Source organism: Lates calcarifer, linkage group LG7_2 (genome assembly GCF_001640805.2).
Source record: "Lates calcarifer isolate ASB-BC8 linkage group LG7_2, TLL_Latcal_v3, whole genome shotgun sequence".
NCBI lineage: Eukaryota > Metazoa > Chordata > Actinopteri > Centropomidae > Lates > Lates calcarifer.
This window is the reverse complement of record NC_066854.1, coordinates 5297546-5316966: the sequence shown is the minus strand read 5'-3', so window position 1 is coordinate 5316966 and position 19421 is coordinate 5297546. Positions and strand designations below refer to the sequence as shown.

The window sequence follows — 19421 nt, the reverse complement described above, 5'->3', positions numbered from 1 at the left end:
AAGTGCAGGCATTTGCTCTTAAATTGAAAACTAACAGAAATCGTTTTCATTTGAAGGAATGTCCAAAGTATTTAAGAGTCCCATGTTTCTTTCATTCACAACACTTGCATGGATAGATTTTATTAAAGTGCCATTTTCTGGGATGCCAGCAAAAACTCTTAGCCTGAAAGGCTGAAATCTATAAACATCAGACTTTCATCCGATAAGGAGCATTACTCTAAAGTGCTTAACAGCAGCTTGACAGTTTGAGGTTGGACTGATACGTTACATGCTTGTTTACTTGTAGCCATTTTGCCAGCCATTTTATTAGATTTATTCTCAAGTTTGGGAATAATTTTCAACAGAGAAGAGCCTGAGTGAGATTGAAATACACTGATATACACAGGCTATGTTACTGACTGAAGGAGCACCTAAAAGGAACAAATCAATATCAACATATAAAGTGGAATTGTATCAAACAATGCATTACAAACATGACATTTATATGGTGGCCCTGGAGTGAAAAATACAACAACGCTGGATGAAACACATTTATAAAAGAGAACATTTCACAAAACAAAACATGACAGAAAAACAAGGACATCTCACAAAGTTAATGTGTTTAGTGAAATGTTTTGTTGTATTTTCTTAAATGTCACTGTGTTTTCTAAAATTTGTTTTTTCTGAAATGTTGCTGCCTTTTCTGATTTGATATATATCAGTGGATGCTGTGGTTATGTGGTATGTGCCTTAACCATTAAGCCACCAGACACCCTGATAATGTGTTAATTATCACATAATATTGTTGTGTGTGTGTGTGTGTGTGTGTGCGTGTGTGTATGTGTGGTTTTATCCAGTATTTTACACCACAGGGCCAATGTAAAAGTAATCTAGGGTTAAAATTTCTATTTAGTTTTAACATTCACTATGTGGGCATACAATAGAGAGTTTATTACTCTTTATGAAGAAAATGCATTGACTACAGCATCTGCTATTAGAAACCTTAAGCTAAATTAAACTACGATTACTTTAGGTGCATACATAAAAACTACTGCTCTCATGGAAATTTACCTGCATGGGTTCTTAATAAAGACAAATTTTTCCACTTACTCAGTTATACTGAAGTCCCCCAGCTGCGGACTGGGGTCATAAAGGATTCAGTAGTTGCTCTATGAGTGTCAGACTGAATATGTTGCAAGCAGGAAGTACATTCAATCCTTTGTGAAGAATTCACAGCATTTCTTAAACTAAAAATGTGCTTCTCTTTCTGAAGTACAGTCCTTTAATGACTTTAAGAATGGAGAACTATAGATGTGGAGATTGTAAATAGAAAGGTATTTAAAATATTTAACGGAAATGCTCAACTATCGTATCGTCCTTCCTGCCTTTGGTATTGCAGTCTGAGTTCTTTTTTTTAAACTGCATTATTCTGTGAGCCAGAAACAGGATGCCTTCTGTCATGAAGCAGCTCAGATCTCTGCATAAGGAATTAAGGCATGAAAAGCACCCTAACTTTAAATTTAATAAACAAAGATGAAACACGGCCAAACAAGTGTGTGGCCACGAGTCAAACTGTTTTCAAGTTAGCAGCCAAGATGCCTTCCAACAACTAATACTTGATGATGTGAGGAAAACAAGAGCAAAGAATATGCATAACATAGTGATGTAAAAGCTGAGATGCAATAAATATGCTTCATATCATGTAATTTTCAGTATTTACTGCTTTGCAGCAGATATTCATGTGGTCAGCTATGGCCACGGTTGCTACAGTTGATTTATAATGTCAGAGTAAGGAGAGGTAATGAGGTCATTTCTATGGGAGGGTCTTTCAATAGAGGCCAAAGCAGATGATCACCTGCACTGAGGCTGATGCAAGAGGCAACAGTGGCTGTGAAAACCGTCCTCTGTAATAACCCACGGGTCACAGTGATAAACTGCCTGCAGGGGTTTAAAGGCCAAAGCCGCACCTTGTGCATGTAAATCTCATCGTCCTGGGCAAGAAAAGGATTTTTTTCCCCCAAGAATAAAAACAAATTATTTATATATTTAAAGGCATTTTTAATCTAAATTTAAATCTGCACCCTTGTAAACTGCTGTAATTCCATGTGTATAGGAATTCAGGTATTTATTATTTAATTAGCTTTATGTGTTTTAAAGGCTATAAATGTGGCATTGGTTCATGTACATGTCCCTGTACAAATAAATATTAAATACGTGTATAATTGGTGTGACCATAGTTTCATTTGTTTATTTATCAAGTTATTTACCAACTTGTCAACATGGAAAGTCAGACTGATTACACATAGACAAAATCGTCACCAACACGACATTGTCTGGTCGTCAGTGCTCTAGTCTGAACTGTTCAAAAGAATGTGTAAAGAGGCCTTTTTGTGAGAAGAACTGCTTGTCCTTTGTGATCCTGGAATCTATTGTAGCGAGCAAACACTCAGGTGGAATCTTTCCCACGATACAGACTCTAGGAGAAAAATGCTCTTTTACCAGCATGTGCTGCCTGGCTTTTTTAGACACAACGAACCAATCAAAAGCTCCCAGAGTCCCATGTTTTGTGCTCTCTTTTAGTTCATTAATTGTCCTGTCAAAAAAATTTGCCCCAACTTGCCCAAATAGGTCCAGTTCAGTATCAAATACATCCAGAGAAGCAGTGAATGTATTGTCACTGTTCCAGTAGAAAAGCACAATGGGGTCTCTGTCCTCTGTGGTGATATTTTGACTCTGCTGTCCCCTTGTATCTATAAAACTGTCTGCGCTCCAGCATCATTCCCCATTTCATGCTCTCCTGCTGGAGGTCAATCTAGTAGAAACATCCAGACAGAGCAAACACTACTGTGCCTGGCACAATCTTTGCCTCTGTGTTTTGGACTTGGGGCGATAATAAAACTGACTTTGTGTTGAAAATTATGATCTGGTGATGGGCATGGGCTGATACTACAGACTATGTTATTTTAAGGTTTGTTCACATCACAAAGCTAACATTGTCAAATTATGAACAGTATATATTTTCTAATTCCCCTGATTTACATATGAATTCATGCCTGAGCATTTCAGATCTTCAACACTTTTCATGTTGAATCTTTCTATCATTTAATTTCTATCAACCTTAATCTTTCTACAGATTATCATTTGAATTACTGCCCCTGTACTTCCTTATTGCATTGTTGATGCTATTTGCAATATGTTGTGCATTGATATATACCTTATGTTGCTTGGCTAAGGTTATTAGAGGCTACATAAAGTACTTCCTCACATTACAGACTGAGATCCTGGTAGTATAATAGTTACTTTATATAATTCTTTAAGTATTTTTAGGATTTGTTGCTTCAGTGTAGAGCACAGTCACTGTATCTCAACCTAGTGGAACAGCTCTGGGATCAGGTGTAGAAGGCTTTACATAGAAAGACTGCATTGCAAGCTTACAAAATGAATTTTAAGGTATCTCCTCTCGCTTATCACCAATGTGTTCTCCTCACCGCCTCTTGGAAATAACTAATTTGTTTGGTGTGACTTGAGTTTTCACAAACTCTCAAATCGCTGAAACACAGCAGTCATTAATTTTTATTTCCCTGCTCTATTAACCCTTCTACTGACTTCTTCTGATTACTTGTTGATATATAGGTCCATTAGTAGTATTATTCAATTGCTAGACACCCAACTGCTTGTGTGGTACCTGAAGCCATTCATACACATCTCACTTTGACAATACAAACTCATTAAGACCTGGGGGGTGATTGACTGTCCCTCGATTGGATCTGAGAGGAAGTTACTCAATTAATGATGACCAAACAGGCGTTCATTGATTGGAAAAGGTAGCGGACGCTTATCTGCTGGGGGGATAAACATGATCATTTGTGGATGTGAGTGGGGATTCTTCCTAAGTGCTCACTTTGGGATGTGATGAGGAGTGCAGAAAGGGAAGTTTGTCTGAGGAGGCCTTTGGAGAATTAAAGATAATCATTAAATCCCACCTAGTTTGAAGGAGAGGGATGAGACCTTCCTTTTTGTCCATTTCCAAGGAGGAAGCTGGCGAGCCCTGATGCGACTTGAGTGCACTCAAGAGCCAGCGTAGAGGAAATGAAAAACTATGAGAAATTACTCTTAACTTAGAGGAATATGACATCCTTAACAATCAACCTCACAAGACTTCTAAAAAATCTGGTCCACTTTTCAGTAATTGCTGCTGTCTGGAGTTACAACTTATTTCAAGGGTAATCCAAATGTCTCTACCTTTATCTTTGTAGTTGAAATTCAGGTTTAAATTGCAGCAAGACACAGATTTAAAAACATGAACTGCAATTTAAATCTAAAAAGTTTGTCACAATAAAACATGACCCTAATTTTAACTGTTAAAATGGTAGAAATGGCTCAGATAATTAACAGACTGATGGATTATTTTTAGGAAAAGAGACACCTTACCTTATAGGACCTTACCTTAGGGCTGCTAAAAGCCCCCAAAACTGACTTGAGCCAAAACAGAATGTTAGAAAGAAACACCTGTTATGTTTTACCACAATGGAAACTTCCTGTTCCTCCTGTTATCACCTATCTTGGTTCAGCCTGCAGCACAGAGTAGGAATTTGAGAGGCTTTTATTATTTTATTTAGTGTTATTTTAATTTATTTTTCATTGTTTCCCCTCTCTTCACTTTGTACTTCAAGCAGGGCTTTCGGCAACATGACAGCTCAGCAGTACACTGTTGATTCTTAACTATGCCCTGACAAGACGTAGATGTTCAACAAGGTGTCACTGTTAAGACTCTTCATAAAAGTCAGTCGTCATGCTACAGAGCCTTTTTCTAAGCTACTTTCTGTACAACTGTGAGCATCGATTAAACTCATCACTTTACAGCAAAGGATTTCAAACTGTGACAGAGTTGAGGAGGAGGTGCGGAGGGGGCTGACATACTTTTAGATTCAGTGTGACTTAGAATTTCTGTAGATTTTATTTTTAAACTATTATGTCTCTATCTTGTATTTCTGTCTTGCCACAAAACCAATTGTCCCTCTGGGGACAAATAAAGTCGAAAGTTATAAGTTGATATCTCTGATGTCTATCGCAAATAAATGACCATAAATCTGATTAGAAATAATAGAAAAAGACATCCACAATCCAAGTCCAGAACTGAGAATCATCATATTTTAAAGTTTTCTTTTGTATCAAAGTAATCTAGTGATAGTTATGGGCACATTGCAAACAAGAACTCCTAATAGCTAATTCTGCATACTTTTAATGTTTCCCAAAATGTGGACTGATATAGGCTAAATAAATCAGGGTATTCAAACTGTTTATTGCATTTTTTTGTCTCGGGTGTGCAATTTTTAGAGCACTGGTGTTACTTCAACTTGATTACATTCAACACAGCAATTTTTTTTCATCTGGAGTAAAACTGACTCTTAAAGAGCAAATACATCAGAGCCTGTTTACTGGACTCAGTAAACACAATTTAACTGATGTGCTGTTGTAAGGCTTTTTTCACCCTCACAGTGTCTTTATTTGCCTGGCTTAATAACCTGTGAATGCTAGTATTAGTTATATTTAACTGCACCTCACTCTTAGCAGCTGTGAAAATTCAGCAAATTTATTCTGCACCACAATAACAAAACCAAAAGGTTTTACCTCAGGTAGCCTGGATAATGGATGAGTAGCCTCTTTATAAAGCAAATCCTTGAACAACAGACATGATTGTCACGCATCTTTTTCATTACACTGCTTTAAAAATAATGACTTTCATTTTGGAAATTGATGAGAGGATTGATTAATGTAATGGACAGCTATAAAAGTACTCATTTCCCATTTTGATTTGCTGGCAACACTTCCAGGAAAAGTTTCAGTTGAGCTCTCAGGAGAGGAGAGAGGCCCGTCCAGATTATTTCTTCAAGTGCTTTGATGAGATTATTGCAAACAAAATCTATGAGGCCTGTTTCAATCACGGCTTTTTATGGCACATGACTGGAAGGAGAAGAGGAGAAGAGAGCCAAGAAAAATACAGCAGTCATAACTAAGAAATACCACACTGCATCAGGCCTCCACTGTGCCTTATTTTTCTTCTATCTTTTCTCCGTGACCACAATGTAAAAATGTTCGTACTTATAAGTAAAGGTGTTCAAAATTTTACTTATGTAAACGAAAAGAGTTATTAGGAGTAAAATATACCTAATTGAACTGATTTTAACTGCTTTAAATACTGCTGGATAATTTCATCAATTTAACTTAGTCGACAATAATGAATCATATTTTTCATGCTGATCATATGTTTTCTGGAATCTGCAAAGCAACTAGTAACACATGGTACTTAACACCTTAATACTGTACTTAAGGCACAAAATTTTCCATTTCTGTGACTTTATGTTTTTGCTCCACCACATCTTAAGATTAAGATTCTACATACAAAACATATGATTATTATTATTAATTATTTAATGGGAATCATTTTTAGATTTCCCTCAGTTTTGCGCAGCAGCTGCCCTGGATTCAACAGTATGTGTCATAATTGGTGTTACCATGGCAACGAAACACCATGCCCACTCATTTCAGATAGATATTGATGCCCTCTTATAGTATTGATTTTTGATTTGTAATTAGCATGTGTACTGTACATTAAATTAGATTCAGCAAGTTTTATATCTAAACAACATATTCAATCTTTTTCTATCCAGGCAACTCCAACCCTGTCAGGTTGTAATGATGTCAAGGTAACAAATTGAAGGGTAATCACAAGATAAAAAATATTTTCTTCAACGGAGCAGTGTGATAGAACGATGCAAAAGAATTGACAAGCCCAAAAAACTGGCGTTAGCAGTACAATGTTGTAACTGGGGAGGGCAGAGGGACAGTGCTGTGGTTTAGGAGGTGAAAAGAAAGAAAAAAAAGCTAAAAAGAAGAGGAGTAAATAGAAAAGGAACCAAGGGCAGTGTTGCAATCAGTGGTATTTTTCTTAGAGGATTCTCTATAAGCGAGAGGGTAAGAAGGTTATGTAGTCTGTTCCAAACTAAAATAGGACAGAGTAAGAAAGAGGAGGGGGAAAAAAACAGGAAAGTGCCAATTCAATGCCCCTGCAGATGCATAATACATAGAGAGAATTGAGGTGAGAAATTGGTCAGTGAGAGATTCTGTAGAAGACACCTATATAGTGTGAACATACTGTATTTTCTGTGCTGGGAAGAAAAAAAAATCCAAAGGAATGTTTCTTTCATCAAGTGTGCATACGTGTGTGATTGGATATTGGAGAAGAAAAAAATTAAGCAGTAAATTGAAAAGATTGTCCACAATTGAGATTGACAGATATTTCATATCTAATATTGTTGATTGAGTTAAAACTGACCAGACTTCTTCAATATCCAATTTGATGCAGTGTAGCAGAAAATGTGAACACAGAGTAATTTCTCTGTTTAACCTGTGCAACTTTCCCAGATTATACAATATAAATGAACATCGTTTTGGCTGAAATATATTGAGATTGACAGCTTTGCTTAATGAAAATGCAGTAAACATAAACTGCTATTATTGAGCTGTAAATTGGTATAGGATTGGTATGGGCTGAATTCGGGCATAGGTTTTAAAAAGAGGTAACTGCAGAGTCCTGACTGAGTGGCAGGCAGAAAAGTTGAGGGACAAAGTTTGAGCAAATGAGCGAGTGATTCTCAGGTGAGTTGGGTTCATATAGGAGAGATTCAGAAAATCCTCCTCTGTTTCTGCGGTGCAGTACGACAGATTTCCACTCTGTCTACTGTATGTGCCTTTATTGCCTTCTTAGCCAAAAAGCTCAGCGGTGTTACTCTTCAAACAAACACATTAAGAGAAAAGCGTTTTCTCCCCGTCTCCCCTTCTTCTCTCTCTCAGGCACTTTCCCACGATGCACTGCTGTTCGCTAACAAGAGAGGACAGCCAATCGAAGTGACCCGCCTTAAGCTTGCTGTTCCCTGGTCTTGTTTTCTATTTGAAAAGCAGCGCACACTCTCACAGGCCATTTAACCAGTGCAGTAATGACAGAGGCAAACACTTGCTCAATCCAAAACAGCACAAATGGTTGTGGTAGCAGGCTGGAGGAGGAGAGCAAAACAACACTCAAACAGTCCTACTTTGTGTTGTTTTTCACATGTGAATGCGAGGTCTGCAGGGGGAGGTGCACAAAACAATTTTATTTCAACAATACATGTGTCTTCAACTGTGTGTGTTCTAGCTTCAAAGTGGAACGGTGCGGCACACTTCAAAGCCTCTGCTTGCATTTCTTCACACGTGTGTGCATTAACGTGTATGCATGTTAGCCCAAATGGCCTGGAGGACTTGGAAATGAGAAGCTTCCTGCACAACGAGGCTTTTTTTCTGGCACATAAAGTACAAGACTCCATGACCAGCACAAGCAACAGCACAGGACGAACAAACACACACGCTTTTCATGGGGCAGAGACACATAACCTCAACACAGAGACTTAAGAGCTGAAAAAGATGTTCATGTTTGTGTTCTGGCTTATATGACCGTCTGCGTGTCGGTCTTTCAAATGAGAAATGAGCTCGGCTAACCATGCACAAACACTCTGTCTGAGCTGCGTTTCTGGAACAGAATTGCAAAGTAGCACCACAGGAGAACCACAGGATAAATAGAAATAAGAAGGAAGGAGAAGAAAGGAGTTATATTTTAAAGAAAACTACAGCCTGAGGGTATTTTCACATGTGGTCTGTTGGGTTCCTTTGAAGCGAACCCTGGTGTGATTGCACCATTTGTGCTGTTTATTTGAACAGGTGTGAATGAATCCCTAGTGTGGACGTCAACACTGAGAATGCCCGCGCAGGAAAGCCTTGGTCCACTTCCCACTGCAGTCTTTGTGGTAGAAATGAAGCGTGGACCTCACAAGTTCTAAAAACATAAACTCACATTTTTAGCTCCTTGATTTGTTTGACTGACAGTCCAAAACCCCAAAATATCCAGTGTACAACGATATAAAACTTAAATCCAAAAGCAAATCCACTTGAAAAGCTGGAGTCAGACATTTTACTTGATAAATGACTAATGTTTAACTTGATATTAAAACGATTTCCTGTCAATCAGCAAATCAATCAATTGATTGTCTCAGCTCTATATGATACATGTATGTGACAAGTAGAAATTAGAAACTGACAATTTTACTTTATTTTGTACACTGTCTTTTCTCCATTTCTGGGAGTTCTTCTTGGTCAGTTATCTTGAATTCCAATCATGGTCTTGTCTAATGCTCATTTCAAACTATTTATTAATTGGCTCTTTGTGATGTGCTGCACAACTTCACTGTCAGTCAGTGAAATAGTGGATCTTTCTTGCCACAGAGATAATTATTAACCTTTCAAGTGAAGTGGTTGTATTGGAAGAAGGAAAAGTGAACCTGAGGTAATCATAGCCCAATTTTTGGGACATAAACAGAAGTATAAAGTCGCCATGTATTTAGTGAGTTAGTTGTGGGCTTTTGCATATATTTGTTTACATTTTGGCACACTGAAAATGTAAGTCAAACTGAATAGAAAAACAAGTGTATCATATCTGTGTGTCCAGATTTGACTGAGTTACAAGTACGGGAGCTGGCATAATTTTTGATTAAGCTACTTAAACTCCATGAGCTGTGTCCCAGCCACTGTAACAGCTGACCCTGTTGTTGAGTGGGCTAAATCAGGGCTAAACTACAATAATTAACTCTGCCAGTTGTTTGTAGAACACCAGCAAGACCTGCCCCTTTCACTTTCAGCATTAAAGCTATGGGCTCATCTTGTTGCTCTGTCTGCTCATTTTTTCTTATACCTGCAGACAGGTGATCTGCAGAGGATATGTCAAAGTAAGTTTTTTATTGCAGCTTCAATTAAATTTTACACCAAAGATGTTCAGCTTTTCAATGTAACGCTAGAAAACAACTTTCAAGCAAAGTCTGGTCTCTCCGATTTAAACGCCATTCAGCAATCATACAGAAATCCATTGCAGGAGAGGCACAGGCACCAATTTCTCCACTGACAGCAGCCTCATTTGTCCAGAAAGCAATGCAGCAACAAGGCCTGCTGCGTTCTGAGGCTTGCTTTATCTTGACTGGAACATCTTGCTCCCTTGCTTTTGTTATCACCAATACTATCGCTCTTCCCAGTGGCATGAACACACTGCTTAACACAAGTTCAGAAAAATTCTCTGGGGGCTTTCAAAAGGTATTGAATACTGACTAGAAGCAGGCAAGTAAAGGAAAAGTTGATATATTAAAAAGGCAAATTACAGCACAAAGTTTTCCTCTATCATGCTTTTACCTGTAATGTCAGGTTTCTGTGGCATGAAGAACTGATAGAAGGTCGGCTCCGACAGGCCCTTAACATTGCGCGCTGTGATTTCCACTTCATATCTTGTGTTCCACTGCAGCGGCTGAAGCATTGCAAAATCATTCACTCCTGGAACCAGCTTGGTCATCCACTGTTCCTCTTTGTCCTGACAAGAGAGAAAAGAGGAGCACTGAGTAAGGAAAAGGAGAATATAAAAGAGTCTGCTTACCCTGAAAATGAATTACAAATTTAATCAACACTCTCTCATTTTTGTCAGCAGGCATCAAAAGAGAGTAGATGAAGTGTTGTTTTTACGTGATAAACAACAGCTTTGTGTTTTTAATCTGGGGATTGTGAGAGTTACGACAGTCAGAAATTGAGTTGTGAAGCTCCCACACAGATGCACTTGCATAGGTAAAGAAGAAAAAAGGTAATCCCCTGTTTTTCATGGAGTTCCTGAAGTTCTCTGATACGTTTCCATTTCTTTGTGGCCTCAGCCTTTTCTTCTTTTCACCCTTTCCTTACATCATCCTTCCTTCCCCTCCTTCCTCCCCTTTCGTCTTGAGGCCAGTTGCAAACAAAGGATTGGAAACTGAAGAGTCAGGCAGAGAGCTGTACATTGAAAGCATGCCAAATGTACTGTGTGCTTAACATTCTTGCCTCTTGGCACCTTGTCCTCCCAATGTTAAAGGACAGAGAAAAGTGCAAAATGGGCTTTTGTAAATTCAAAGTCTGGCGTGTAAATGTGTGTAACATTTGTCTGGATTGTCAGGTAACTGAGATGCATCTGTGGTCGGTTTTCAGGTTCATCCATTTTGCGTGCCCCTCCATGATGAAGCACTTGTGTGTTCCTGATTCCAGACAAGGCCATAAGATTACTGGGGTGTGAAGCATCTGCCTTTTTCCCTCCGCCACAGCCTTCAAAAGCCTCGCTGAGACTTCCTGACCCTCTTTTCCACACTATGTTTTCATCTGCAGCAGTATTATTTTAAATCACTGTCACTTTCTCAATGAGACAGAGAAATGCCTGCTTGGACACATTAGCATTGGGGAGATAGGAGATTTGGACCAGCTCAAATCCACTTAGTCCTGTGGAGGGTTTTTGTATGAGTGCCATCTATTCTGCTTCCTGGCCTCATCTCAGCAGCTTGCCTTATCTCGTGAGTTTAAGCTGCTTTTTGCTATTTTACACACAAAAAAATCAACTACTTAAATGGATGAGTGAATTCAGAGAGTGCGCGTGTGCGCTCTCATTTAAAACACGAATTGTGAGTGTCACGTGGATTGACAAAGAGAGATTCTCAGGCAGAACATTATTCATTTTGCCACCAACGCACCCACTCAACTCAATCAACTGGAACCTATCAAACTAGTGAGTCAGACACACTACCTGGAGGAAAAAAAGCATTTCCAGCATCACATCCTGTGTTCAACAATGAAAAAGCTATGATTTTGAGGTATTTTGGTGTCTTTTATATGTGAAAATTATAGAAAACAATTTTGTCATTTCAGTCGTTGCTTGCTTTATTCAGTTTCCAAAAAATCGCTACTATGATGGGTTTAGTACTTTTGTTAAGTTCAAACTGTGAAAGCAGTGTCAAAAAATAGCAAACTACAGATCCTGTTTTCAAAAGTCTAGAAATTGGATGTAGTCTAAATAAATAAATTGTCCTTTTCCTGACATCAGTGTTTTTGGATTTGATTTAAATACAGAGGGATATGTTATGCCTGTGTGAATATCAGCTCTCAGGTACTGCTATGTCCATGAACACACTGCCAAGAATTATACATTATTACTGTAAGTGGATCCTGCTTAAAACTGCAGTTAACAGGTAATTGAGTCCAAAAATGTTGTTGTTAATGTGTTAACCTCTGATTTTCTGTTTAGTTATATTAGTTCATTTAATCTGATCTCTATGTATTGGTCCTGAAACTTTAATGAATTCATTTGATCTGTCGTTTCCAAACTCCTAATTTGTGTTAAGGGCTTAACTAATCTCTCTGCCTCCTTCAGAAACTTTTTAATCATCATTTTGCCATTAATGATGATTAATGATGTTTTGATGATTGCTTTTATCTTAATCCAGTTTAAAAGGATGATTTTTCTTATTTGCAACATATTCCACGAAACTACCAAAGCCAACAATGTATTAGTGTGTCTCTCAGCACTACTTTCTGACACCCTTCCCTGTCTAAGCACACTGGTTCCTCCTTAAAACATAACTTTGGAAAAATGGGTCACACATATAGTCTTGTCTTTTTAAAAAGACTTAAACAGCCAGGCTCTGCAGTTGTTAGCAACAGGACTGCATATGTGGGAAAGAAATAAACTCAAGCTCAAACTTATTATTATACTTGTTATTTAGACTTGATTAAGCTTTCTGACAAAACAATTGCAGCAGCCATGTTTAACTGTAAATTACTCACAGTCTTGTACTTGACTATATACTCCACAATGGGCATCCCTCCATCATCCTGCTTGACCAGCCCCAGCCTGTAGGCCTTGCCCATTCCTCTCTGCCCGTGGACCGCCGGCGGACTCGGCTCTCCTGCGAGAGAGACAAGAGGAGGAGGAGGCTTCAGAGGAGAGGCGAAACAAAATGTCTTTGTGTGTGTGTGTTCTTTTTTCTCTGAGAGGATGTGTGCGTGCCCGTGTGTGCATTCTCAAGGAGGGGAGCAGGTGGCAATGTGAGATATGAGATAAGGATGCAGTACAAGGAGAGAGAAGGTTTTAAGCTGAATTAAATTCATATTACAAGGCAACTCCCACTGCCTGGCTATAACTAATGTTGACTGGAGGCTCTTATTATTCACTGTATTTTGCTAATTGGGTCTTCTTTCTAACATTCATCCTCAGTAGATGCACTGCTGTATAACATTAACGGTGGAAACACTTTTTTCTATGGCCTTGCCTGGATTTACTGCAATCCTGCTGTGCCAGATTGCCAGAATAAATAAAATGCTTATCGTAAAACCCCTGTAGTATATAATTTTTAATGCAGCAGTTTTACATCAAGACACAAATTTGACAGGATCTATTCCAATAATCTGGATTCATATCGCTGAAATATGAGGAGGTTGTAACCATCTCAAATATAAACACGCCAGAGTTTCATAAGGTGGCAGATAGGTCTCATTTCGCCAAGGTGCTGATACTTTGCATAGATTTCGCAGCGTATTTCTATTTAAATATTATGAAATCAGGACACAAATATCTCTTGGAAATCAATTCTGATACATTTCCATGGCTGTTTTATCAGTGTTTACTGTCCCACTTTATAATAAATATAACATTTTTGTACTCTGGAGTTTTATGTAATTATCTACAGCACATCATCATTTGTTAACTGCTGGGATGTGCCAATAATTATCAATAAACCCGGTCTAACTGCTATGAACCCACTGCAGTAATGAATTAAAGTGATTATGACTGGATTTCAGTTCATAGATACATATGTAAGTAGCTCTTAGAACAGATTCCATTCGGGTTAGATCCTAACAAGCTCCTATTCTGAAGAATGTCTAATGAAACGAGCTGCATGAGGGGAAGAAGAGAGAATTGAGACTTACGGATGGGTAAAGTCTGGAAGGTCTCCGTGTGGCTGAACTCCCCCTGACCTTTTCCATTGACAGCTGCCACTCGAACCTCATACGTCGTGTTGGGCTCCAGTCCTGTCAGCACCACTGTCGCTGGAGAGAGACACAACCAGAGTTCATGTCAATTGGAAATACATGGCCACCATCAATCATGTAGACAGCAGAGCAAATTGTTAAAAGAGAGGGTTTTTCATGTTTTGTGCCATGCAACATGTGCTTTTTCCAGCAAATTAGTTTGAAATACAGCAGGGAGGAAGAGTTGATGAGTGTCATCGGTGTGAACAAAGCCTTTTGCAATGGCATCCAGAAAATCATGTGCTATGGGTGCCTCACAAAACCTGACTGTACGAGCCCCAACCCTAACTTTGACGTCAGATCTGCTGCATTTTTCATATTTAATCTTTTACATTTGAAGATGTGTCTTCCAGCCTGGTCTTGGGAGGAGATGATGGTGTGTACAATGTGTTGTCCAACCACCTCAGGAGGAAAAAGTGTTTATAGCGGTTCCCAACGGCCAGTCTAGAAGGAGAGATGAGAAGTCTGCCGTTTTAAAGGCACCAAAATTGGTTATATGGGGATGACAGTGTGCACTTTCAAACACTTCCTCCTCAAAGGCAAGGTGTTGCACTGTGGTGTACACATAAAAAGCAGTTCAAACCCTGCATGCTTTCTCATCTCTGCACACTTGGCCAATGTTGCAAACAGTGGGCGTGTTGGTTTCAAATGGTTGCAGAAAATATGGTTTTGTAAGGTGCTGGGGAGGGGTTTTCAGAACCTGTTTGATCGTACATTGGGTGAAGCACTTTAACTCTTATAGTTGGAATGAGAGGTTCACACAACTGTTATGTTCTGTATTTCAAATCTATGCTAAACCAATATCTAACCAGACCTGTTATTATAGAGTCATTGTCTCTCATTATTACATGAATGCAAGAAAAAACTAACAGAATAAATATTCCTTTTAATATACTGAATTACGAAAAAGAAATGACTAGGGTTTAGAGAAAAGACGCACACCTACAGTAATAATAAACAATACGTTACAATAAACAATGTATTCAAAGATTTGATGGGAGTGTGAATCTCAAGTGAACTCTGTACATTATTCAGAAGAACAGATCTATAGCATCAGTGAAAACTGTGTAATATGTTGCATATTATTACTGTAAATTACATTACTGGAGAAAACAGGAAATCTCATTATCAGATCACATTACAGATTCCTATTTAAATTCCACAGTCACCAGAGTCTATTTACATAACCTTCACTATTCAGAAAAGCCAGCAGAGAGTCGGCAGTGTAATGAGCTTGAGTGAAAGTTGTTGTTTTTGTCAGTCTGCACAAATTAAATACTTGAATGGTAATAGGTGCTTTTGCAGTTCTTTAGTCCCAGAACTGAAAACAAATTCTGCAATTTGCAGCTGCACTAGGTTACTTTCCAGGCTATAAGCAGACATTTCAATTTGGGCAAAACCATTCAAATGAAACGAGTCCAGGCATCTCATTATATTGAAGAGTTTATTGTGTAAGCACTTCCTGCTGAGGATATCTGAAGTGGCTTCTATGACTGTATGATGCCACTTAACTGGTTTGCAATTAGTCCAATATTTTAGTCTAAATCTTGAGTAGAAACCATCACTAAATCAAATGTATAATTAAGCTTTATTTATTTAGTTTAGTTGTCCCTCGTGCTCTTCCTCTACATGTGTAGTATAATTTTACATATGCTGCTAAAGTGCTAGCTGGTGTTCAGCATTCACCTCACTGCGTCTCCATATTGTAATTGACTCGAAATGAAGGATATTAGTGATAAGCCCTTCAGGTTTGTCGGAACCTGCTTATCACCCAACCATTCGTCCTCTGGCTTCTATTTTCCATCCATCCATCCTTCACCTCATGGTGTACTTCTCCACCAACAGGCTCAGAAATCAATTTGGAGCCGTAAAGCATAAGAAGAGGAGGAGCGGGCTCTTTCAGCTCTGATGGGTTGTGGCACTCTCCCCACGAGGTGTTTGAGGTTTGTCATGGACCAACAACATCTCAGGACCGAGGTTTTGAAGGATCGCATGAAAGATGATGTGATACCGCTCCTACTCGAACTGGATTGGTGTCAGGTGATGTGTGGAGGGGTTAACAGGCAGAAATTCCGGTTACAGACAGATAGGATAATCTGGCACGTACAGGTATGATCTCCCTGGTCTAATAAGTAGAAGCTGTAAGTTTTGAACTGCATGACAAAGTTCAAAATATTCTTACTTCTCATAAGTGAAGTAGCCTGATTTCCATTGGTATCTATGTGCACGTAGATTAATCACTGTATAATTGGTTTATGGCAAGTTCTGAACACAAATTAAGCTTATCTATATTTAAAAGAAGGTTTTTTTCATGTTCTTCATTTATTGCTGCCATTGCAAAAATTACATACCATGAATTGTGTTTTTCTTAAACCATGTTTAACAATAAAACCTGAATGAAATTGAGTACTCTTAAAGAAATATGCTAGTGTTTCAGATCATTAATGTTAAGTACAGATCCAAAATTGTTATATGATAATGTAAATTAATAAGGATATTGATCTGATAAGTATTTATTTTGTTACTTTATTTCTTTCCTGATATTTATTAAATGGTCTAAAACATGCACAATCTTTGGTATGCTCCTTTACCATCAGTTTATGTTTGAATAAGTACTTTTATCAAACTCAGTGTAGAGATCAGTTGATTTCAGCGACCTCAGGTCTCTGACATGGCTGACAGCAGCCTATATGTGATATAATGACGTGAGTTTCTGTCCCATGGACCAGAAGCTATGTAATTAACCTTTGGATAACTACACTACTGGTCAAAAGTGTTATTACACTTACATAATCCATTGTCTCAAGGTTTCTGAAATTCAAGCATACAACAAATAAACAATTAGAGATTTTAAAAACAAAGAACCATGACATTAAACTAAATTTAATCAAATTTTTTGACTCATCCAGCAGCTGAACACACTGGTGGCGTTCTTTCTATGATGTAAATGGAACATTGTTTGGAAAGTTTGTCCCAACACTGTTGCAGAGGTTCCCACAAATGTGTTGCACTTAGGTTGTTTCACTTTCACCTTCTGTCCAATTCATCCCAAACCAGCTCCATGGGGTGTAAGTCTGGCGACTGTGCCGTTCTTCCATCATTTGAAGCCAACGTCTTCTATTTTTCTTCTAATGTTTTGGGTCATTATCTCACTGTAGGATGAACCCCTGACTAACTGGTCAGTCTGTTATTATTACTTGCCTTTTTCTCATCAAATATAGCAATATACAGTACTACTTCCTGCAGTATAGTATTGTCCTAATAATGCATCAGAGGGTGCAGTGACACAGTTTGTTCCAACGCTGCCTGTACAGACAGAGGGTTTGTAAGAATTCAACCAAAGTTGGGGCACCTGTAGGAAATGTTTGCATTACCTTTCAAAGCCTCATTTACTTCCATTGCTGCAGGAAAGCTGTAGCTTTGCACCATTTATGGTTATTCACTAGACTTGAACGACTTGAATTCCAGTAAAAACTGTGAAAATGGGCAAAATGACCTTTAAGCAATTGACTCAAGCCATGTAATGAGCTGCTCATGTGAACAGGTGAAAGCTTTCCTATTGATCTGAAAGATTCAACCTGCTTCAGTAATGAAACGGAGCTAGAAACAGACATATGTTCAAGTGGACCCACTGTAACTATTGTCACAGTAAGAACTCTGTACATAATGGAGTCGACCTTCACATCAGACTAATGTTCCTTATATTTTTCACAAATATAAGTACAGTAATTTTATGTTAAGGAAAATGAAGTGAAAAAAATAACTTTCACCGTTTTAAGGCTATTGAATGAAAAAAACACCACTCACTCTGGACACTGTGTGACTTGACGTCCCTCCAGTCCTGTGAGCCCACCTCCTTGTACTGGACCAGGTAGTAGCTGATGGGCACGCCGCCATGTGAGTCCGGTTTCATGAAGGTGACGGTCGCCAAGCGCTGGGAGACAGCTGACAGACGCACTGAGTATGGATTCGATGGTACATCTGAAAAGACAAAAGCAATAACATCAGTCAGACACACAAAACATTTACAATGAATCATTGATGGAAACAAAAAAATCAAGGCTCATGCAGAATTATTAACAAAATCCATCCAATAGTTGTTGATATATTTCATATATATTTTATTCTGGACTGACAGAAAGACCAAAAATCCCGTCTGTAGAGCTATTCTAATATCAATTTAAACTAGTTTGCTACTGTGGAAGAAAAACTTACTTTTAAAGCCAAATATATGCATTGGCATTTGCACGATAATAACTATAATACCACTAAATGCATTTTTTAACCTAAGCTGAAGGTACTTTTAATGCTGCAGATGGTACTTACTGTGCCTCCTACCTATTACATCACTGTCATCTCCATAATCAAACTAAAGATAGACATTATTGCTGTAATAACTCCAGGCCTTGAAAGCAAGTTAACACACAGTAAGTTACTTCATTTTGAGCGAAGGTGGTGCTTCACTCAGCTGCATCTTTCATTTGTCCTTGGACTTGTTTTAGCCATAAACCAATATATTTGCTCTTTTTTTTTTTATTGTTTCTCACTTTGAAAGCATCAGGGCATTATTCACATATTTACTTGTGGCCTTAAATCAAAACAGTTTGACTTATTTTCAAGAAAAGTGCAGAGAAAATGTCTACTGGTTTTGACTCTAGGTTTAGCTTTGAAGTAAGTGTGGGAATAAGCGATGAGTCTATTCAGCTTCCACTGGAGATCCTCCCCCTTCTCAGTCTCCATTACTGACTCAAACTTTTCCTACAGCATAAGTGTGTGTATGTGCGTTTCCCTGCGTTTGTGTCTGTGTGCATTTCTGCAGAATTGTTAAGTGTCAGAACAACTTCCAAAACACATTGTTTTCTGCAAGACTACATATTAGGTCAGCTTTTTGCTCACTACTTTTCTCCTTAGCCAGAGCAATTCAATCTGCACTAAAGATAATTGGACTGCACTATTGTGTATTAGCCTGTGCTACCGTAAATTAGGGGGTACTTCAGTAAATAGGGAGGGGTATGGTAAATCAGATGGTGCTATTTGGGATTAAGCTAGCCTGAATAGGGGTTGGGAGTTGTAGCAGAATTTATCTTCCTGAGAATTGCAAATAAGGCCATTACCGTTAGTAGAGAGGTAGAGGGTTACAAAGTAGTCGAGTGGTTGGAGTTACTGTGAGAGCAGTGATTCAAAAGGTGTGGGGTCCCTGACTGCACACAATCTGGACTTGAAATTAAGTCACCAAATCTTGTTAGCTCAGGTAGAGGGGCCACACAATAGTGGCAGTTCTGCAGACTCACCTGCCTGGGCCAGAATGAACTCCTGGTATCGAACGCCAATGTTGTTCCTGGCTGTGCAGTTGTAACGGCCGAAGTCCCTGTCAGACATAGGAGTCACCTAGAACCAAGAAAAACAAGTTCAAAATCTTAAATTAATTTGAAAAATTACCATCTTACATATCTCTATTGATATAAGAAATAGATATGGTTTTATTTATCCAT

General features: G+C 38.5%; 1 protein-coding gene across 2 annotated transcripts in view; it reads right to left on the bottom strand.

Moving 5' to 3' along the window:
* Window positions 1-19421, bottom strand: part of LOC108894877 (neural cell adhesion molecule 2) — a 247052-nt gene that overhangs the window by 15742 nt on the left and 211889 nt on the right. For both annotated transcript variants that reach the window (XM_018693503.2, XM_018693504.2), the window contains exons 11-15: window positions 19221-19317; window positions 17737-17910; window positions 13828-13947; window positions 12685-12806; window positions 10249-10423 (exon numbers count right to left, since the gene is read on the bottom strand). In XM_018693503.2, the coding sequence (XP_018549019.1) occupies window positions 10249-10423; window positions 12685-12806; window positions 13828-13947; window positions 17737-17910; window positions 19221-19317 (688 nt within the window). The remainder of the gene's footprint in view (window positions 1-10248; window positions 10424-12684; window positions 12807-13827; window positions 13948-17736; window positions 17911-19220; window positions 19318-19421) is intronic.